Genomic DNA, 23,746 nt, shown 5'->3' with positions numbered 1-23,746 from the left:
TTTAATAACTTCCAACGCGTACTTAATAAGAGCGATTTGCAAGGATTTGCGTTTCCATGTGGGCTAAAGATCAGCGTTCAACTGCGAGAGCGTTAGGGTATCGCGTTTCACGAGGAAAGACGTGATTACCCAGGAGGATCGGCGATACTTCAGACACGGCCTGATTTAAGGGTCACGGGACATATATCAAGAGCAGGTCGCCGAGGTCGCTTGGATATCGGCGTCAAGATTTATTTTCTCGCGTGGTTTCAATTTAAACAGCTAGTCGTGCGCAGCGCGGATGATATAGGGTATCCATTAAAGGTGCACGACGAGCGCGGCTCTCGAATTAGAACGAATACCATCCGATTATTATCGCTTTCACATACCGTTTTACAATCATTATTCTCCTTCCAATTACATATTCAGGATGACGTATGTTCCGCATGTGTGACACTGGGATACTGCCGCGTGAGTGGCAATTTAACATCAACGATGCAAATATCAAGAGTAGGATATGTTTAATAATTATTGACAAGTCGAAAAGATTTTTTAATAATTCTGTCGATTTGTAGTAAAAAATGAATGTAATTCTCTCTTAATATTTAACATTACATAGATATTTCAGGTTGAAATATAAAATTTTATTTTTCAACGTGATTAACTTGTATATTAAATAGTTTTGCAATTAAATTCATCATGTTAGAAAAAAAAAATCTCTGGTATATGCTATCTTACATGCAATTACATGTAATCTTGAATTTATTCAAGATTTTTGAGGACCCTTTTTGCTTGCTGTTAATTGTCACGTAGTCTGTATAAATCGACTACAAATTCTGCTAAATGGGAATGATTAAACATTCGTTTCATGAAAACGATGAGCAAAATATTTGCATTCTACGTACGCGGAACAATGCATTTATTCGCGCTTTATGCCGCAATTCCCGAAGCTTCCTTGCGAATTTCATCACATCGAGCGATCAGTCAGATTATCTCCGACCGAACGAATGTTCTCTTTCCGAGGACGGAAAAATTTCCGAAAAGTCCGTTCATTCGTTTGTCAGGAAAAACATCAGCGAGAGCCGCGTTAACGACAATCGCATTATTCGAAACGAAGCTCGGCAATAAGTGACTTTACACCCACACATCAATTTCAGATGGCGGACGCGGGTATTTAATCCACGATTAGCCGCCTCCGCGAAATCAATGCCGCACCCAAGGAACCTCTAACAAGGCGAGATTTCACTACCTAATTGTTTAATGGCCTCCGATTATATGGCGAGAGGCGAGGATTACGGATGCAAGGCGCACGACTAATGGCCATTAATGAGTCCTTATCTTTCGCGGCTTCCTTGATACAAGCTTGGATCGATGTCGTTTCGTGCCGATCGAGAGTGGACTCGACAGAAATGAGAGGAAATTCGCATTTAAGAGGCTTGCATTTATGAAAATATAAATACATCTTTGAGAGAGAAAGCGAGAGTATCAATTAATTCAATTTCAAAATTAACAAATAAAAGATCAATTAGGTATTTTTATCTGGAAAAAAGCTTTGTCTCGAAAAGAATTAAGGATTAACAGTTGTTCAATTTATATATAAATTTTTAGTATTGCACAATTTTATCTCGCTGTAGCAACCAAACGTACGGCAGTCGTTATCTGATTATCGGAGAGATTTTTATTTGCTGTAAATGAGTGGAAATAACGAAAATTTCATGGATGAAAATTTCACGTTTCGCGTGAAGTGATCACAGATCTTAACTCGGAGATATCACGCGGGCGTCTTGGTCTTCTCCTATATTAAACCAGGCTCTCCGCTCGAGTTATGAGATCAGTACGGTGCACTTCCGCCTCGAGTTTTGCCAGTGCCGTTCACGGGCAAAATGACATACGGCGGTGAGATATCGGGGGACCTCTGCCGATATTGCGAAATTTATCGGCGCGAACTTTTTTAATCGAACAACAGATTCCCAGCGCGGCATGCTGCGCGTGTTCTCTTCGTTCATTTCGACGAATGGACGAGTGCATTACGAAAAGCTCTGATTTGATTATCTGATGCAGCAGTCAGTTTTTTAACAAATTGCATTTTATTGAATTGCAAATATTATTCTTTTTTGTAAATTTGAGCTAGGATTTATCCTGTTAGTATTAATAAGAATCTAATTTCCTGATCTTCAAACTATATAAACTGTTTGAATACGTGCGAAGAAGTAAAATAAAAAATCCTTCTAAGCCTCCAAACTGTAAGATCAGAGAAATTATAGAGGCAGAGTACTTTGGAGTGTTCCGACCTTTAAAGTGCATTGAGGAAAGTTAAGGAACTAGGCTTTTACTCTGCCACATGCTACCATGCTCGGAATCGGCTCTTAAGTTACTTGGCCACTACTGTCCTTTGACACATTGCAAATGGAGCGAATGCTTCAAGTAGCTTGCGAGTGTCAGCGACATAGAATCGATATTGACTCACCGAATTCGCCCCGTATCCCGCGAGAAGCGACTCATCCGTGACCTGAAGAACTACGCGATACGGCGATTTCGGCAGCAATGTCTTCTTGGCGTAGATCACTGGAAAACACGTGGAACGAGTTCCCGATTACGAGCGGACGATACATTTATCAAATAGAATAAAATATAAAATAAAGTGCGAAATGAGGACGGTGCTCAATACTCACTGGGAAAAATGGCGGTGGAAGGCGCTTGATTCGGGCGCGTGTGATGCTCGATCGGCAGGATGTTGTAAATCAAGTCCAACGCATTGGAGGTATCATCAAGTAGGTGAACGCTGTACTGGTTGCTGGACACCGTATCCGCATCCTTCACGACCAAACGGTTCTCGTCTACCAATCTAGAGTTCTGTAACATAAATATTCACTGTTAAATATTGAAGGATAAAATTTAAACCAATACCTTTAGTTAAATAACATTTTTTTATTTTTAACTACCATGCGTGTCGAAATTTATTATTTTTAACTCTAATGTTTATTTAAATTAACATTGGCTGTGTTCAGCAGAGAAAACTGCATTGCAACTGTTGTAAAATTTGTGAATCTGATTGGTGTATGCTTTTAATTTTCACCGAAGCTAAGAGTATACACCAATCAAATTCATAAATTTTACAACAGTTGCAAAACAGCTTTCTCTGCTGGACGCAGCCATTGTTTTAGTTAAATTAACGACATATATCGAATAGAAGCAGTAACGACCTACAAAAATAATTAAAATGACTCAAATTGAGTATAATTTGGTATTATAAATTTAACAGTTCTGTAAATATTGCTTATAAGGTTCCTATTTATCAAGCTAGAACAATGTAACTGTAACATAAATATTTCTTTTTATAATGCTTCAAGTCACGAATGTAAGTATCATACTATATTATAATGGATTTAACGGCATAAATTTTTTATTAATATCCACATAATTTTTATCTATTTATTTTTATATATAAATAATCTTTATTATTTCAATAATTTTTTGTTACAACTTATTTATTCTATAATTATAAAGAAAATGTTCGGTTTTATTATACTTTTACAATATTTAGAAAAGTGGAGAAAACTATTTTTTAGCGTGACTTTTTTGCAATCTTTAATAGTATGTTAGATTGGCTCAGTAACTGTTTTAAGTATTTTCACTGCACTTAACAAAACAACGCAAGATTTCGATTAATCGATCGAACTTCGCTCATTAAAGTCTCCAACTAGATTCGTAGAAAATCCTCAGATATTTCAGTATTCGAACGAAACAATTGCTTCTTCATGGAAGTGAAATAAACAATAAAAAGTAACAGCTGAATGAAAGGAAAAAAAAGATGTTTACCGAGGATTGTGAGAAGTGGAGAAGGAAAAAGAGGATTTGACGCGTTGGAGAAAGGTATCCCGAGAGAGGTTTAATCAAGATCAATCCCAGAAGCTATTCCTCTCTCGTCGTAGATATACTTCATCACTCTCGCATGTCTTTTGTAATATTCGCACTTGTAATATTCGTTTCCTTTTTATTATGCATGTCGCGTTGAAAACAACGCCGTAATTACGCGAACAATGAGCGCTTGATTAAGTCTCTTTTCCGACGTGATGATGTTGTGGTTGAAAAACGCGATTCATTCGCTGAAAGCCAAATAAAATGCTCGCGGGTGTTGAACATGTTAATAGAAAAGGGCAATTAAAGTTATTCACGCAAAAAGATAAATCCTTATTCAACGATTTTTACTTAAATTTTATTATTATTTTTTATGATATTCTTGTAAAAATGTAATTTAGGCACGATATCTTATATTACTCTTTTTAATTTTTACACTTTGTATATGTTTATTCACAAATAAAGGCGCCATTTAAAATCTGAGTCAATAACAATTTAAATTTTCTTTTAATAAAAGGTAACAAAAAGAATGGATATTGTCAAATTCATAATTAGATTAGAATTAGAACATAAACCGGGCGGGATTTCGATATATCAGCGGCGCCCTTATGCTCCGCTGACGATAAATCTATGACTTCCTTAATACCAGGAAGTTAATTAGTCCCAAGCTACTCGAACAATCGTGGCAAGCGCTAATTTAGAACGTTGGCTCGATTTCGCTCTTTGATACTGTAAAGTTACCTTGGAGAAGTCCTGCAGTGTTATAGCGATGGAAGTTTCGCCTTGCACCGTCGGAGGATTGTCGTCTTCATCCAGGATGTCGATGGTGAGGACGTCCGTTTGCACGTATTGCATCCCGGTTTTTTGTTCCCAAACGACACATCTGACTTGGATCTTGACGTGAGGTCCAGGTCCTCCCGGAGGTCCAATAACATCTCGGTCTAAGGATGCGTTCGCAAATAATTCACCGTCGACTATATGAAAATAGTCTGTTCCTGAAAGACGAGAATAAAACTTATCTTATTGTTCCTATAACGGCATGCATCAAATTCAATATCAAATGCAGTAACATGTACGTTATTCAAAAGTGGTCTGCGGTAGCAAAGCATCTATATCGTTAACATAAATTAACTTAATCGAAGAGGTTCTGAGAAAGTTTCGTGGTGCAAGCTCCAAATTTATCAGATACATGTGAATCTAATAAAAAGATATTGTTATAATATTTGATAACACTGGCAAAAAGTTCTAATATATGTATTATTTTAATATGTTACTATTCAAATTAATACATAAGCGTTACTTTTATATTTTACAATCATAATTTTGGATATTGGGGTATCAAAGTTATTATTAATATTGCAATACTGACGCACGCACGTGCACGTGTGCAAATATATTTATTTCGCAGTTTTATATAAAAATTTAATGTTTATATGTTCCACTATTGTTTGATTAAACTCTCTCTCCCAAAAAGTTGCATTTGAAATATGGCGCTTGCAACATTTTCCCGGTAACCACTTCTATTGTATTCAGCGGACGAAAAATAAAATTTAAACCGTCGTCGGTGAAGAGATCCGGGGGTTTGATATATGATTCGACGCACACAAACAGAGCCGCAGGTTTCTGTTGTTACGTATTATTATGTCACTGTAATAGTAACGACGTCTTCAGCGAGTTTTAATGACGACAGTTTTGCGCTGATCCGACGGCAGCTTTAGCGTTGCACACTGCCACGAACAGTTGTGGCACGATTTATTCGTATTTTACGTCGAATGACTCCAATCAATCACCGTTTCGTTGCTTTCCCGGCTTTGTCAGTGAAAAATGCTCGACCCTTGATGGAGAATTTATCTCTCGTATAAATATGAACCTGACGGTTCAACGAAGATCGCTAGGGCGACAATACGATTTATCGAAAACACTTTAACTAAAGAAGATAAAGATCTCTAACGCGAGGAGAATTAAGTTTCTGAATTCCTCGTGAATGAGTTTTACCTTACGTTAGATACCTACATCAGAAATTGAGAATTTGTGGATAAATTAATGTTTATTTGAATTATTTTTATTCATATAAATAAAGTAATCGCGAATGTGTCTGGAATTATACGAGACGAGATTGGATTTGAAAGGATTGAAGCTGAAAGGATTGAAATGTCACTGAAGATACTTGCCATTCAATAATTCATATCCGGTGACGTCAAATTCGGAACACATGTAGCTGTTTATCTTGGGGGCGAACCTGCCAATCACGGTGACCGGTTGATTCTCGTAAATCTTGTATCTCGACGTGTTCCAGAAGCACATGTCCTACAACACTAGCAACAATGTAGACCAACACCTCCGATAAAATATATCTCGACGCTTTAACCAGTTTAACCCGTTAATGGTCGTTTATCTTCTTGTATCGCAAAGCCATCAAGTGAAACAAATGTCTATGACTATTTATGACGTTTTTATATTCACTGTATATAATAAATGGATTGTTATTTAATTCTTTTATTAACAAAATCAGTTTTTATTATTTATGGCTTTCGGTACAAATTCCAAATGACTATTGCAATGATTAATGGGTTAGATGGGTCACTCGCGCGAATATATTCAGAAGAAAGTAGAAATTTATCACATCAATTTACCTGCAAGAAATCTGCACAATTGATTGTTTTTCCCATCACCGGTACTGGTTGCACTTTTATTTCCAGCACCGCTTCGTCAAAATTCTTTTCCGTCGCTTTAATAACGATATCGAGAGTGCCTTACAACGTAAAAATAAAAAAAACTACTTTAGCTAAAATTATACATATTATCTTTCTATAATGTTAGATAAAATTTTCTTAGAAAATAATAAATAAATAAAAGTGTACCTACCATTTTTCGGAATACTCGCTAGTCTGACTATCCTCCTACGATCAAGGTAAACTACAGACGGATCCCGTGGCATGAGGATCTGATACTCCACTAGCGGTCTGCTGGAGTCATTCCGAAGGGTCCTAAGGTCGATTACATACATCCCGGTGACCTGTGTCCAACCGAATTCGCTATGAGCTAAGTACGGTAACCTTAGAGTGAGGTTTGATTGTGGGAAGTAAAGTCCTGAAACACAAAGAAGGAAATACACTTGACCATTTCTTAAAGGTGGCCTTTCTTCCTGCAATTTTTCCGGATTTTCCGGCTAGGATCTTTCAGATTGCGCTTTAGGCTGACTTATATCGGATATCGTTCCCGCCGAAAGTTGTCGCACCCGGAACAATGGCTCCTTGCTCGTAAATTCTCCCGTGAAACGAACTCAATGGCTCGTCGGAAGTCTCGGAAGCGTAGGAGGGTACGGCCGAATTTCGAGAAACGAATGGCAGTAAATGGCAGTAAATGGTATGTACGATATATAGTGGCGTAGTAACTCTAGTTTCGCTGACGATTTTGCTGACGATTTCGCGCACACGTCTCACAGTTACTTGGTACACGGAAACGTCACGTATACATCTTGCGGCTGTTTGCCGTCGTTGCTGCGTTGAAGGTTGACAGGTGTAGCGCGGATATATCGGCAAACAGAAAGAGAAGAAAATAAGAGAGAGAGAACGATTTTTATTAAATTTTTTTTATTTAGAACAATGTGGTAACGGTTTTATTAATTATTCTTATTAATTCTGTTTTTCTAAGAACGATATTAGCAATATTTTGTTTATTACATTACAAAGAACAAATCGCGAATCGAAAAGAATATTTCCAAGCGACTCTATTATATAAATATTTGCACTATTTCTTCTAGACGTGTGGAACCGAGGGCGATTTGGATTTAAAAAGTGCAAGAAACATGAGATTAAAATTTGTTGTTAAATGGAAATTCAATAATGTTGCGAAAGCTTATGCTTAATGTTTAAATAAACGAAGACTATCGTTTATCTGAATCCAATTTTGTTATTTTATGTAGAGAGAAAGAGGCGAATAAATCATATCGTAGAAAAGTCTATCTCTCTAATGTATATTTCATAGCGGTAAGAGAATTTGCATTTTTGCCGAAAAGTGAATATTCAAGCGATAGTTTTTCGCGTCTTCGTTTAAAATATTACGAAAATAATTTCGCGGAAGTGGAAAAAGGACTGACCGAGTATTTCCTCGCATTCGTGATACCGCAAGGATTCTTTTTGCAAGCTTTTCCGACATAAGAACTTCGGTATGTGCATGCAGGACCTGCATCTCTGAACGGCTGAAACGTGTTCAGCCGCAAAAATGTGCTTCGCTGAATAAAATATGCCGTGAGACTATCTAAATGTCGTCTGGCGTAAGACATACGTTACGATATACACGTCGGAGCCGATCGTCTGGCGGTTTCTACGTTTGAGCTTACGTCGAACACGCTCTGGAGATCGCCGCCGTGCCGCCGCCACACGTTCGGCGAATAAATTATGTCGCGAGAGGCGACTTTTCCTCTCATGTCTCCTGTTATGCATTATAAATTATATAGGCGATAAGCGCCCGCGAGAAACAGAGAAAATTCTTTCTACCGCACACGCAATTTCAGATCTGAGATATGGAAAAATACAACAATGTGATAGAGGCTGTTTGTCTCGAAAGCGATGTAAGTCTAATCTTGGAGCGTATATACATTTCAGAGAAATGTAGATGTAAAAAAAAAGTGATGCGCTCTGTATTTATTTTAGCAAAATTGAAATTAAATCTGCAGTCAGAAAATAAAAAATGTCTATTTTTATATGTAAAACAAACGTCGAAAATACAGACATGTTATTCCTGAAATAGAAAAGTATTTGGTCAGTATTCATGCGAGAAACTAGGAAAGTCGTTCTGGTTCTCGTTCTGTTTCTTACGGTTCGGTGGGTTTCTCCTTATTCGACGAGTATTTCCAATTTCGACTGGAATGGACATTCGTCGATAGTCCATATACTCAGAGATAAGAGTCTGTATCGACTCGATCATGCTAGGGGAATGGCCGAGGGATATTTTGTCGCCATTGTGAAATGATGATATTACTCCCCTAAGTGCAACTGTCAGGGAGGATCAAGGAATTTTAGAGATAGTACAGACGTTACATATTTATAACGACATTTTATACATACTGACAGGATTTTATAATGTCTTTTGTATAACGTAAAATATACATAATATTGTATAAAGCAATGTTATTTTATCGTTTAATACTTATTCTTAATCTAAATTTTCTTGCATACACATACACACGCACACACACATCTTATTATTACATTTATTTAATTAATTTATTAAATTTGTGTTTAAATTGTGTTTGTGTATTTTCTATTCTTTGTTAAATCAGTCTTTCTTATTTGATAAACTTTACTTAAAAAATAATTTAGAAGAATAAAAAATTCAGACCTTTTTGAGTATATTTGTAAATTTCTTTCGTCATATTTTTTAGTGTAAGATAATTCGAAACATACATTAAACAAGTTGGAGTTAATTGAGGAGTTACTGAAGAATTGCCGCAATTCAAATTTCAAACTCAATTTTAGCTTATAAGTTAATTTCAAAGAGATTACTGCGAGGTCGCGTTAACTGTTGAAACAACGATCTTATTTTCCAATGGATGGCGACATCTAATTTCGGTATTTACGACGGCAGGTTCAATGTCGAGAGAGGGAAACATTACCGAGGTTCTCTGCACCGGAACCTTCGCGTGCGGCCATCGTTGTCGGCTTGGAGGAACGAACCTCCCGCTTGGTGTCAAGGTGAGCGTGCAATCAATATATGCCGGAGCGGTTGTTAATTTTAATCCATGGATCGCGTGTGCGGTTAGATACAGACGGAACGATTACGAGCACTTTTACAACCCGCCCTTCCTCCCACGCAAGTTCCTCGACATACACCATCCTCGAAAGATATCTCTCAGACATACGGTGTATAGTGTGTTCCAAAACTATCAATTTTAATTATAGATTTATTAAGAACTCGAAAAAGATTTTTTTGCGATTAAAATATCTAAATAATTAAGAGTTTTTGAATTGGAAATCATAATAATTAGAGCAAAAAAACTTTTTCGTAAATTACATTATCGCGAAATAATCTCAGTGCAAGATCTTTCATTATACATTTGTTATAAATAAAATTATAAATAAGATTCACTTTAGTTTTTCAAAATATTTCACATTTTTTAGAATTTTATAAAACTTAATGTTTTAGGATTTCTTAAAGATATGGAGAAAGCTATTTTTAATATTGAAAATCAGCGACAAATAATGGTCACTCTCGAAAAATTATTTCTAAGCAATAGTTAATTTCTTTACACGTGCTCATGTTTAGTACGTCTAGCCAGATGCTAATTTGCTGTGTAAGCAAGTGTGTAAATTACCATATGTATACTGTCTTCTCCTCCCACTGTATTGTCGATAAGACATATTCAGCATGGGTCCCTAATTTGAATAATAATTTCCTATTTCTCATTGGAACGAGAACAATTAATTCTGCGACATGAAAACAAAGACCGATGTTCTGCGTTTCCACAGTATCCTCTTTATACTCTTGAGTTGGAGAATGAAATTGATTGATTTTTCTTCTCCAATTAAGATACAGACATAAATTTCAATAAAATTGGAATACTATTTAAAAAATATTTTAGTAACTGTATAAAATTTTAAAATTTAAAACGGCGAAATATTTAAACCTAATGCGATATAAAATAATAATAGGTAAAAAAAAACAATAAATAGGAAGAAACACGGTAAATGGAATTTCTTCCAGCACTTTCATTTTAAGATACTCACACGGATCTCGGGCATTATACTACGGTGCTTTATCGCTGAATAAATCCCACTCTATCACGAAACATGTACCTAAGTTGCACATGCATTTAGGTACACCCGGTGCAGACCGTCTGTAGCCTAGGTGCGATCGACCGTAGGGGAGTTCTTCGCGTGTTAAACGTCGCACGGAGCAGCGTTTGCATATTCAAGAGTGGATAACGCCGCCAAGACAGATACGTCTCACAGACGTCTCCTTCTGTGTCTTTTCTGTAATTGAATTCTCGGCACCGAATATCAGGCAGCCTCATTGAAACGTGGGGACAACATTTTACATATTCGAGATACCACCTTATATAATAGAATATATGTTATATAATAAATTTATATATTATATGTATTGAAAAATTTATATAAATAAATAAAATTAATATTTCAAGCTTTAAAGATATAAAGTCAGTAATATATATAAAATAAATACATTTAAGATAATAATAGATAAACTGTAAGATAACAATAAAAATTTTTTTTCAGTCTGTATCCTCATTCAAATAACAATCAAATTATCAAAAAAACCTATTGCTAGCATGTTTTACTTAGATATATTTATCGGCAAATCCATTAATATGCGAATTTCAGACGTAGTTTGCGGGTTCTACTGAGAATACCGCGTACTTGGAATTCCGTGTACGATCATTTTCGCAATGGATGGATTCGATCTGCGCTTATGTGAGCCGTAAATCAGCCGCGAATCTTGGGGAATCAGCTGTACGAAATAAGCTTCCTTGATAAATGTCCACTAATAACCGGACGCTATCGTGTAAGTATAATGGCGCATCGTATTTAGCCCTATAAACAGTGACCATTCTGTGACAGGTTTCTCCTGTAATTGTGGAACAAAGTCTAATGAACATTCGGCTGCCACATTTCTCATTATCCCTTTCGATCGATTCAGCATTTTCGGATGATATTGGACGAGTTAGAGCGTAGGGGGGTTAATTTGCATTTCAATGCGGTCGTTAAGATTCATTCGACACAAATATTACTCAAAAGGGAACTTCTATTGTGAATGTTACTTTACACGTTAAACAATTAATAATATCGTAGTTACGATTTTTCCTTAGATTTTATGATTCTTTTATCCAATATGCGCGAGGTTTTTATAGACCAATTGATTTAATGATTATTTTATCTACTATCTTTATTTTGCGAATTGATAGTGCGATATTTATACGCGCTTAAGGCCGAGGCACACACTTTTGCCTAACGTATAATGCATAAGCATAAGAAAATGTACATGCATCAATCAATTTTCTTATGCATTATGCGTTATGCAAAAGTCTATGTGCTTATCGACCTTCATACTTAATTCCGACGCTGTTGACTGCCACCGCTTGTTCTCGAAGGCTCTCCGCGCTTTTTAGATAAAAGTGAGCGTAGTTTCGAGGAGTCGTAAAAATAGCGTGGTCGGCAGTGTAATTTTTCGAGGTGGCAATGAAAATAAAAGGGGCCTCGCCTACTAGATGAAGTAGGTGCGCGGTATTTCTGCCGCCTGTCTACGATAATGACATTCTGTAACCCCGCTTTATTGCTCTGACGGCGGAACGTTAATCCCGGGGATTCTCCACGGATGCCCGGAATTGTTTATTCCGCGGTCCAAGCCCACCCCGAAACATACAAACGACACCATGGGTTTATTAAACCATTTTACCCGACGTGTCTATGGCGTCGTCCGTCTCTCGACGCACGCTCGTTCCCGTTCCGGAAAATCGAGATCCACCTGACTTTCGTCGGGGATTAGGAATGAATTATATATATCGTCATCCAAGCTTCCCTAGAACGGTCGCAATTTCACTTGATCATACATACTGGAGTAAGAAGTTCAAGCAAGAAAGATGGCGAGACTTTTATAGCGTTTGAATTAAAAAAGTAATCGAAATTTGCAAGATAAAAAAACTTGTGACAAATTTAGTTTCAAAGATAAAAGTAATAATACAGTGATTTTTGTTATGTTGCATATTTGTTTAAATTATGTGTATTTTTTGAACACATTTTTTTATTTAAAATATCTTTCTTATATGATAATGTCTTTATAGAGTAAGATTCAAATATGATTGTATGGTTAAAGTTTCAAGATGAAAGTTATATTATAAAACTTTGCACGTTAATAACGTGCCAGGATAATGTGTATGTTTCAAAGTACTGCAGCTTTAAACGTTTGCAATGATGTGTTATCGTGGTGAAAGAAAAGCTGATCATATTCATGGAAGGCTTCTTCTACTTAAAAAAGTTTTTGCTCGGAAAAAAAGAACATTGCAACGCTCGTATTCTTAAGTGCTAGGTTGTCGATATGACTTACGGGACGGGAGCGCTTAGGGCTTTCGACACCGAGCGACGAAAGTGGCGGATGAGCTTGGCTTATGCCGCTTATACAATTTTCTACACCACGACATTTCATCGTCATAATGTCGAAGGGACGTATATCAAGCGTCTATTCGTTCGTATGATTTTTACACCAAATTTTTACACCAACCCGATAGATTCATGAAATGTATATTAGGTTAAAGTTCGCAGCGCAAACACTGTTATTGACTTGGCAAGAAAATTTCCTTGATTTTTCTTTCAGAGGCGGAGAGGCATGATTGAAGAGCTTATTTCCAAACCTATTAATACATGAAATTCATGTATTAATCATGTTTTTCCTATCTTAAACTATATTATTTTAAAATTTAGATTCAAAACAGCTGAAAAATATATACCTTTTAAAAGTTAAAAAGAAAGAGAATTAGGAAATCTTTGATTATTTTAAAATATACCATATTTTATAACTTTATATATATGATATAACAATGTGAAAAATAAAGCACAAAAAATTGCTTCATAAATTAGATATTTACATTTTAAAATAATCAAATGATATAAATATCTGATTTGCGTAGCAATTTTTTGTACTTTATTTTTCACACTGTTATATCATATAAAGTTATGAAATATGATATATCATTTGTAATATAAAATATATTATTTCCTGAAATTTTATTCACAAATAACAGGGAATACTTTTTAAATAAATTTCCTTCTCTTGTATAGAAATATGGTGAGATACAAATGTCTGTTCTTACATATCGAGGCGTTCCATTGTACGTATTTCACGAGAGACATATCCTGACGTTCGCGCGCTTCATCTTCTTTACTGTTCTGCTGTTCTTATCACACTTTGTCTAATATTGCTATAAAGATGTCACAATAAACGCCGCAACAATGAAGTAAGCCAGCTATAAAGATGCATTATCACCATCTTAATTTTAATGGAAGATATAGACATTTAAAGACAATGTACTCTAAATTTCAATCTCAATATACAGACTTATCTGCTTGCTTGCGCGACGCGTGAAGAAGGAAGATGGAGATATGTATGTGAGAATGTACTGTGACACTTGCTACGTTTACGCGAGCGTTACTTCTGTAGTAACTTACGATACTTCCTTCGCGTAAATGGGATTTTGTAGTAACTTACGATAATTTACTCCGCGTAAACGAGTGAATTATCGTAAGTTACTACAGAAGTAACGATAGCGTAAACGTAGTAAGTGACACAGATATAAGCATAACGCGTAACTTTATTTAACTGAAAATATAACAATGGATAACAGAAAACAACGAAATTTAAATGAGATTTAGAGAAATTAGAGAGAAACCGAATGGCGAGAGTATTCCGGATCGAAATCGCTAACGTTTACATTTTCGTTTACCGTAATTTAGTTACGACTTCTCTCGACCAAAAAGACTGACTGATATTGACTGATAACTGCCCGACGAATGACCGATGACTGGCAAACGTAAGAAAGTTCCGAGGGTTTTTACACTCACCAAGAACAAAAAGTATGCCAGAGACTCCGGGCCCTTGGCTATACAGCGAGCGGAAGTGATAGATCAATAGGCTTCGCGGAATTAATTGTTGTGATTAAGTTTTCGATGCACCACTAGCGAGATAATGGTTTTTGTTTGGTCCCGTCTTGATTCCGCTTGAAATCAACACGCGTCCAATTGATTGCCCAAGAGGCTTTACCGATGAAGCTCCGAGAACGGCTCAAGTTTTGTTATGAGGCATAAACAGAGAGAAGAAAATTGATAAGAATGTCAGTGCCTCTGATAAGTCTAGTGCTAATTTTAAAGCTATCGTAATCTCAAACACTGCTACTGAAGACATTAATTTTCACTTTTTCGCCATTAAATATTATCCATATTAATATAAAATTGAAATGATTTAATTTACTACAATCACGGAATTATTAATAAGAGGATGCATTTATTCTCTCTTTATTTAAACAAATAACTCAAGTATAAATATTTATTTAAGTAAAAATATTCAAAAATCTCATTAGATTAAATTATACGAGCAATATTGGTCTTACAATTAGCATATAGGAAAATTAAATTGATCAGTAGAGCGCTAATTGGCGCTGTAATCGAACTAAGAACTGGCGCAGCAAACGGCGCAAGCTGCTGTACGAATTTCGATGGCAAACTATCAGTTAATCTCCAGCTAATGGCTCGTACAAGCCGACTTTGAGAAGTTCGATTGCGGCGGATAATTACGGCGTGTCGAAGTTGGACATCGAAGCGGCTTGAGCTTTGTGCATAATGTAGGAGAGATAGAGAGAATCGAGCGCGAGAATCTGTCCGGGCCGATCGATGCAGTCCATGCGGGCGATACGCGCGTAATGCTAACGCACGCACGCACGCACGCACGCACGCATGCATGGATGCATCCACGAACGCAGGTATACGTGGGAGATCGTTATACGTAGAAACCCCGTATTTGCACATCGAATTACAATTCCCGAAAATAGAGAACGTGAACATGATACGAGCAGCCGTACAACGTAGCGTCCCTCGCACCTTGATCTCGAGAAGGCTCTTTTTCCCCCCGAACCACGCAATCGTGCCGATTGACGTTTCGGCGCACTTCGGTTTTCAAATTACAGAATAACATTCTTCTTTTTTGTTCTTCTTTCCTCAAATATCTTCGCTGCTAAATTACGCAAATTCCGTTTTCGTTCTTTTTTATAATTCATAAAAACGAATATATTACACATTGTTTTTATACATTGCATTATCGACAATTTCAAGCGGTATTTTTCACTACACAAAATGTGAAAGATACGCCATCGTTTGCTCGATCGTTTGTGTATGAAGAAACACACGAAGAATATCTTGATATTTAATACCGACGATCCGTTAAAGCTGACGTATTGATGCGCAGACGACAGACCGATGTGACATAGAACACGTGTGTCAATAGGTCTCGAGGTAGGAGGCTGGAGGGAAGAAAGCGGCTGGCTATTGTCGTGACACTTGGCAAAGGAGATGATCCTGGCGCGATGCACGCGACTGGCGAGCACTATAGATCCCGAAGCGGAGACACCTGCGTGCATGCGACGCCGATAAATAACGAGGGCCGTCTGTTATCCCGTTTCTTTTCTCCCTCCTATATGTTTCCCTCATTTTCCCGCTTTTATCCCGATGGCCGACCTTTCTCCATCCCGATCACCGAAATAGCTTTAACTATATTTAGAACACTTCGACATACACACACAGACACACACGGCATTACGGAAAACTCCGCGGTTGTCGAGCATCCGCACCTTTTAAGAGACGAACTTACGGCCTCGTTAACATCGACACGTTAATATCCGGCATGGTGTGTTAATGCCGTACGTGCCGTAACGAATGTGGCGAGAAATGAAACCGTAAACACTTGCGACTCGTTATTGCGTTATAGCGATGGCCCTACTCCATTTGGCCAACGAACGTGATTTTATATTGGGGAGAGGGTTGAAAAGGACGTTGTAATCCAAAATCGGCCATTATAGTTCCTTAGACCATTGAGAATTTTAATTTTGCACGTCAAATTTTAATATAACATTAGTGTTCGCTTTATTACAAATATTTAAAGAATTTTTTGATATATATTAAGGAAAAAGAATTTGTGGCAAGTTATTCTTTTCATAATAGATAACTTTATTTAATTATGTATCCGTGGTATTTATTGCGGAAAGTGATAATTTCGAGTTTATCGAGTTCACGAGAAGTCGGATGCGGGAAATCTATAAATTTCGCATATATCCATTATTCCAATGAGTTGGCGCATATGTTTCTGCTTCATACATTTCTAACAAATAACTAATAGCTTATCATAAATTTGCGTTTATAATTACCTATAATTACCTTGAGACATTAATAACGAAAATTATACATATATCTCTATAATTAAAATCAATCATCTACGTATAGCCTCACCAAATTACATTATAAATAAGTTAGTTAACCTAAGATTTATAAAATATTTTTGTGAATAATCGAGAGATAATAGTCACACAAAAACACGCTTTATCGCTTATTCTAAATCAAATTTTAGATTCAGTATTTCCGTTTTAATATAAAAATAAAAATTATCATTTAATTTATAAGATTATTATTGAGAAGCATATTTGGCTTATTTTACACACACAGTTGTATTGTAATATTTATCATTAATATTATATTAATATAGCTATATCCTAATTGCTGACCACCACGATATTCTGTCGGTAAGGATATTATTAAATTTTACATTCATGTTGCTCAGGTAATCGGCCTTATCATCCGCGGTGAATAATACTGCGGGCGATATCGTAATGCCGTGCTTAAGTAATTTGCTTACCGTGTACGCGATGTACATTAAATTTTATGGTATACGGCAGGCCGTGTTAATGGCGCGACGAGCAACGATGCACCTGGCTATATTTCGCGGCAACAAATAAACTTTTCCAAGAATTGTGCATTACAGAGTAACAAAATCAACTCGGAAATAGCTTCTTCGAGATATTCTCGAGGTATTCTTCCCCGCCAGAGCACGAACACGTAAAGGCCATGCAGTTTCTTTTTCTTCCGGCGCGTCCCAATTTCGCTCACACGACGAGTTGGTTACTCATTAAAACGAAATTTTTCCTTTTTCCCCACTCGTGTGATGTTCATCTCGCTGCTCTTCGCTAACATCTATTTCTCGCGGCATTTATTTTCAGCCAACGAGATAAATTCGTGTGTGTGTGTGTGTGATACAATTTTAGTTAGATTAAAAAATATACTGCGTAATATATCGTTCGAGATTTATGCTCTTCATTGCATCTATTTTGCATTGTTGGCAGTGAGAAGAATAAAATTAAATGATCGCCTAAAAAATATTTTCGATAGGTATCGCAAGATAAACGAGAGGATTAGTGAAGTGAATCAACGTAATTTATAGATGTAAATCGTGATAATAAATATTAACTTGTTGATTTTCGATCGCGCAGTCACCGTGGAAATTTTTTTCACATTGAACACCACTCTCAATGAAAACGCAATTATGGTGAAAGTTTGAAAATAATATTCTTTAATTGATCCATGTAACAGGATTCCTCATATCAGGATTCCTAGTGTACCTAAGATCGCATTATTTTCTAATAGTCGTAAAGATGATTACGCCAGCTTTAGGAGTTTGTGCGATTAAACTTGTATGCCAGCCGAGTCTCGGTCTTCGTTAAATACGCGGCGGGCGTAATTTCTGTACGCCCGGTAGCGGAACTAATTCGCGGCGTTCCTTTCTCGTGCTGTACGGCGAATAAATTAGGCAGATAAATTATGAACAGAGACGATTGTTCTCGTGGAACGCGCGTTAGTTTGTATCGGATCGATCGGATCGCGTCGCAATTGCACATCGCGTTAATTATCGCCACAGGAATTCGCGTGCGCAGGTTAGTGCCGATGATAATCGATTTTTCCTCGCCCATCCTTCTAACGAACGACGGATATAATTGCTTTTAACTCGACTTTTATGTTCCATTCTTGGCCTCACAACTAAGCTAAGTTTACCCAGAGAACGAGCGCACACCGGCGCGCTTTTACCGCGGCAATAAGGTGCCGAAGGCTTAATCAAAGTCTCGGTAAACATGGCCCAGTTTTCATATCGCGATCGCCCGACGGCCAACACGCGCGACTGCTTCCTTAATTTTGTTCCCCGAGCTCAGTGGACAACGGTTAATTAACGTCTAATACCATTAACACGACGTTAACATTAACATCGAAATTTTAACGGCGAACATTGAATAATGTTAAAACATTGAAATACCGTGCTTCTTCGCATAAATGCTCTTTTATTTTGGATAATTAATAAATATTACATTTAACCATATTTTCGTATAATTTTACTTGTTTATCATCATTTTATCTAACCATATTTTAATATACATTTTTGTACAAATTGATTTGTATTTTGATATTCAATTTTTATTACATCCATTTTCATATACTGTAAAAATTGAGAGAAATATGACAAATTTTGACGGAAAATGCATATTTTTCTTCTGAGAGGCAAATGCTAATTTATATATCAAATTTATTACAATTAAGTTTACCACCTCGTAGAAACTAATGGTAACCACAATTGAGACTTTTTGTTATTTACTTGGAAAATTTTCGAGTAAATAACTGCAACTTCTCGAGCAAAGCTCTGAACTCTCCACGTAAATATATATCTATAAGATAATATTGCGTCTTCCGATTGCAACGTTATGCATGTAGAATTGAAACGAGCACGTAAAAGCCACCGGTGCGAGATAAAATGCGATGTCTCGCAACCGCACGGATGCAATATTCCTCACGATATTTCAACGTACGCACTATTTCACGTCTATGCATTTCATTAACGCAAACGGCTGCAATTAAAATCAGATGTGTAGAATAAATAGTATATAAACCAACCAAAGTATAATTTGAAAGCTTGGCAAATTTATAACGAGTTTAATATTCACAAAATATCTCTATACATATTTCATCTGTACTTTATACCCATATATTTTTTTCGTAATAATCGTAAATGTAAACATGAAAAAATAAATGTACCGCTGTAATAAAAATATCGGTGCAGTGAATTTTAGCGAATGCAATGTACTCGATATATCTTATATATCGCATACATATAATTAAATACATAATTAAATAATTAAATATAAAGTTATCGATTATAAAAAGAATATGACTTGCCACATAAATTCTTCTTCTATATATAAAAATTTTTTAAAAATATTACATAAAACTTTGATATATCTACAGAAGCGTTCATAAAATAGAAAAAACGATTAAAACGATAAACCGCGAGGGGCATGCGAATATATTGCCACGTGCCATACCTGTGATGTACATACGAGCGATGTAAGGAATGAGAAGGGATCGATGGAAGGGGAAGACACGTCTCGCTCGTGGAGGATAAGCGCGGAGCATCGGAAAGTTATGTATTTATACGGCACGAAAATACGGCGTTGAGCTCGAGATTTGAAAACAGTCAACCAGCGCGTATCGGTATGTCGCACGCGGGAAAGCCGTTGTTTTTTTCGCGCCGCGCGACTTCTCGGAATCCGAGCCACGGGCGCGGGGGGCGCGGGACGTGGTCGAAACGCCGCGCCACCTTGAGCTTGAGCGGCGCGCTAGCGCGTCCGGCCGCTGGCGTCGTCACGTCATTCGTCATACGAAGATGAACGCTCGGCCGCGTCGCATGTCTGCGAGGATCGAGCCACGTTATTTCACGTTTCGCTCGCATCCCGAAGCCACGCAGTTCTAAATTGGACGAATTGTCGCTATCATCACACGTACGTGTGTCGTTCCGTCTCGATCGATTACTGCATTTGATAATTTCGCGAGGAATTACTTATCTCGTTACAACTCGCCGAAGAGTTAATAAGTACATCAAATCACATCGGATTGATTATCTATACATATTTCTTTAATTATCTAAACGGTAATTTGCTACACCTGATGTTGGGTTTTGAAACGAAAAACATACATAATACAATAATACAATACACATCAAATCGCGCATTTGCCGAAAATATCGAGTGGCCCGAAGTTGATCGCATTAATCGTCTCATGCATTATTCAATTTTATATATTCCTCTGTAAATAAGGTTGCAACTTTTTACATATTGTCTGTAATTCGTTAAAGACAAATATCGAGCGGCTGAAATTCCAACGGTCCAATATCCTTATTAAATATCTCAATAAGCCGCTGAAGAATTTTTATCCCTATAAAAATGATACCGGTAGAAACGAACCGTCGAAGAATTTCTACCGATAAAAGTGAGCTAAGCTTAAATCGCGCAGTAAAAACATTCGATTGAAACTTTCGTACGTTACGCACTCGTCGAAAGGGAATACACACATCGTGCCGGAGCTCTCGATCAATTCAATTCTTCGTACCATTGACTCTTCTATCGCGGTACATCGATAAAACGTAAAAATCGCCAAAGCAAATCAATTATCGCGCGAGAGGGGTTTCTTCGCCGCGTAGCAGCGTGAAATTAGGCGCACTGGCGTGACGTCACGCGGCATTATAACGGCCGGTCAACCGGTCATTTCGCGCCGAGCGTCCCCGGACTCCGGTTGAGGATCGCGAATGCTCCGCTTCTTCCCCGCGTCCCTCTCGACCGTCCCGAGTGAATATTGTGCGAGAATTGCGAGGGTGAGTCAGGTGAGTGCTGGATCTAGCGATGCGACGGCCCGTTGTTTCGAGGCATTAATCCAGCCGGTGGTGCTGGCCCGGCTGGCCGCGGGATCGCGTCCTACTTCCTCGTTCCTCGTCGGCGTCCGTGAAAGCGGATCCCGTCGCCGGACTCCGATACGTATATGTATATATGTATGTCGATTCGCGGATATATCTCGTGTTAATCGCTCGCGAGCGTTATCGATACATCGAGGGATAAAGAGCGTCGACGGATTGCCGCAACGGATCCGCCGAAGCAGGCAGGTAATTGCGTGTCGCTCGCTCGAGATAGTCGAGATACCGGGACGTTGAGAGTGGTCAGTGCACGCGTCCGCCATGACACTTTTTGAATCTCGACGCGTCGCGCCGGTTGAAAATAATAAATCGAGAATGCCGAGCTCTGATCCACGAACGATATTTCGCGCCGTGCGTTCGCTCGAAACAAGGAGGTTAGATTAACGGCAGGATAATTTCGCTGATTCTGTACGTATCGTTTGTGATCTTCGTACTCATTCGCGAGTGTATGTTCGAAGGATGTTACAGTATTTAGGTCTTTGGTTTCGGGTATAGTGATTCAAGTTAGCGGAATTGCGCGGATTCGAAATGCATCGCGTCGCAGTGCGATAAGTAAACGTCGGGGACACCGTGTGTAGAATAACGGACGATTGACGTAGTGTGAAGTCAGTGAAGTGATTAGTGTGTGTATGCGAATCGCGATCAAATGGCGATTAGCAAGGAAAAACGGAGCAGCAACCAGATTACGGGATACAGGACGGAGCAGAGAGCCAGCGGAGAGTCGGAGAGCGGAGCAATGCAGTGGCGCCGGGCGGCGCATCGACTGGTGAGTAAGTTTATTTATCGTTGCAGGTTGCTCGGAAAATAATGGCCTGCAGCCATTATTTTTAGAAAACGATGAAGAAATGTATTATTTATATACGTGGGTATATGTGTCTATGTGTGTCTATATGACTTAAAAATATTATTATAAGATATTGTTAAAGAGAAATAGAAATTATGGAGCAAAGTTGATAAAAATATAGAGATATCATATTGTTCATACATTGTTTTACATTGTTAGAAATATTATAAGATTGTAAGGTATTTTAGGGAAAATTAAAATAAGAAGCAACATATTGAAAAATAAAATTATTTTATTCGTAATGAATAAAAATATTTTTTAAAATCTTAGGAAAGAAATATATGTATAAGAATCAATAATTAAAAATAGAGAATTCATTAATCATATTAAATATAAAATTTCTCTAAAAGATTATGAGAATGTGAAATGTGAACAAAAAATTTTCAAACAATATCTAAAATTAATTTATGAAACTTTACCTTACGATAAATAATAAAATGGCACTGTCGGCAGTTTAAAATTGGGCAGATTAAATTCGATCATTATTTTCCGAGCAATAGTTTTAAATATCGCTAATATTTGGGATCTGGTTAATTTATTTCTCTTTACTTTCCCTTGAATTTATGTAATATATTTATGTGTGGCTATTGTTTATCTGAAACGCGAATGAAAATAGGTGCTCCAGATTTGGCCTGCATAGCTAAAGATGCCGGTGTTGTTTTCACGATCATTAAATCACAATGCCTCCCTTCATTTTATGCAACATATCTTTTCTCTTAATTAATTCACAGCTGCAGATTACGCGTAACCAGTTTTCAGCATTATTTCAAGCATATATATATAGTAACCATTTGAAGTAGAGAAAATACTTTTTTACATATATTTGTGTCCCAAATCAAATTTTCATTATTTATCACAATTGCAAACACGTTTTATACAGTCATCACTTATATTTTGTAATATTTTAAAGATATAGAAATTCTATTCAGGAAACGTTCTATAATAATTTCTCTATTTTAAAAATATAGAAAAATAGAGGAATATTGATATATATTTTTTAAGAAATGTTGTAATCTGCATTTGGATATATTTTTACGGTATTCGGTGACATTTTTACATATACCTTGACTGACATTTCTTATGTAACGTTTTTGCCTTCTGATCTTTAACATCTCGAGGTATTTGCTTGAGACACGATGTAGGCGTCGGGAAACAAAACGTTGTTCGTTCTCAGAATAGCAGACGGTGACAATCGACGTCGTTTGAATTTCTCGACACTCGTCAGGAGTCATTAGTTAGTTGTGGCATTAAGATCTAATCCCCCTCTATCCGCGGAATGACAAATTGTATCATAAATTCAAGGGAAACTGAACAAGAGGTAAATTAAGTGAATTTTATATTTAGCCCTATTGTATTACTTTATTTTATGTATTTTGCAAATATTACTGAATCTGTAATTTGAAGCAGAGAACGAATATCTCATTTTATATAATACCGTATATAATTGCGAGAAATATAACCATATTTCCTTGTGTAATATAATTTATACAAATATACGTGAGAGTCGTTTGCACATAAAGTTATTTTGAAGTTACAAAATAGGAATAAGATTCTCTTATATTTTGAGAATTATTATAAACTTCCTTTCTTTAAAAATTAATGATCTAATTAGGATTATTCGAGAGGATGAGAAAAGATTTCTATTTCTCTCTCTCGAGTTCAGATCTGCGAAATTTCGCTCGTAGTTATAGAACATTCACGACGCCGATACAATTTAAACGAATATAC

General features: G+C 37.0%; 1 protein-coding gene across 1 annotated transcript in view; it reads right to left on the bottom strand.

The window, feature by feature from the left end:
* Window positions 1-23,746, bottom strand: part of LOC112459972 (proto-oncogene tyrosine-protein kinase receptor Ret-like) — a 55,818-nt gene that overhangs the window by 17,124 nt on the left and 14,948 nt on the right. Inside the window, exons 3-8 of the mRNA XM_025024358.1 lie at window positions 6,703-6,927; window positions 6,471-6,589; window positions 6,009-6,144; window positions 4,579-4,832; window positions 2,652-2,832; window positions 2,447-2,544 (exon numbers count right to left, since the gene is read on the bottom strand). Of these exons, the coding sequence (XP_024880126.1) occupies window positions 2,447-2,544; window positions 2,652-2,832; window positions 4,579-4,832; window positions 6,009-6,144; window positions 6,471-6,589; window positions 6,703-6,927 (1,013 nt within the window). The remainder of the gene's footprint in view (window positions 1-2,446; window positions 2,545-2,651; window positions 2,833-4,578; window positions 4,833-6,008; window positions 6,145-6,470; window positions 6,590-6,702; window positions 6,928-23,746) is intronic.

The sequence above is a fragment of the Temnothorax curvispinosus genome, unplaced genomic scaffold (genome assembly GCF_003070985.1).
Source record: "Temnothorax curvispinosus isolate PA1 unplaced genomic scaffold, ASM307098v1 QBEX01010277.1, whole genome shotgun sequence".
Lineage (NCBI taxonomy): Eukaryota > Metazoa > Arthropoda > Insecta > Hymenoptera > Formicidae > Temnothorax > Temnothorax curvispinosus.
The sequence above is the reverse complement of the archived record's forward strand: the minus strand, read 5'-3'. Positions and strand labels throughout refer to the sequence as shown.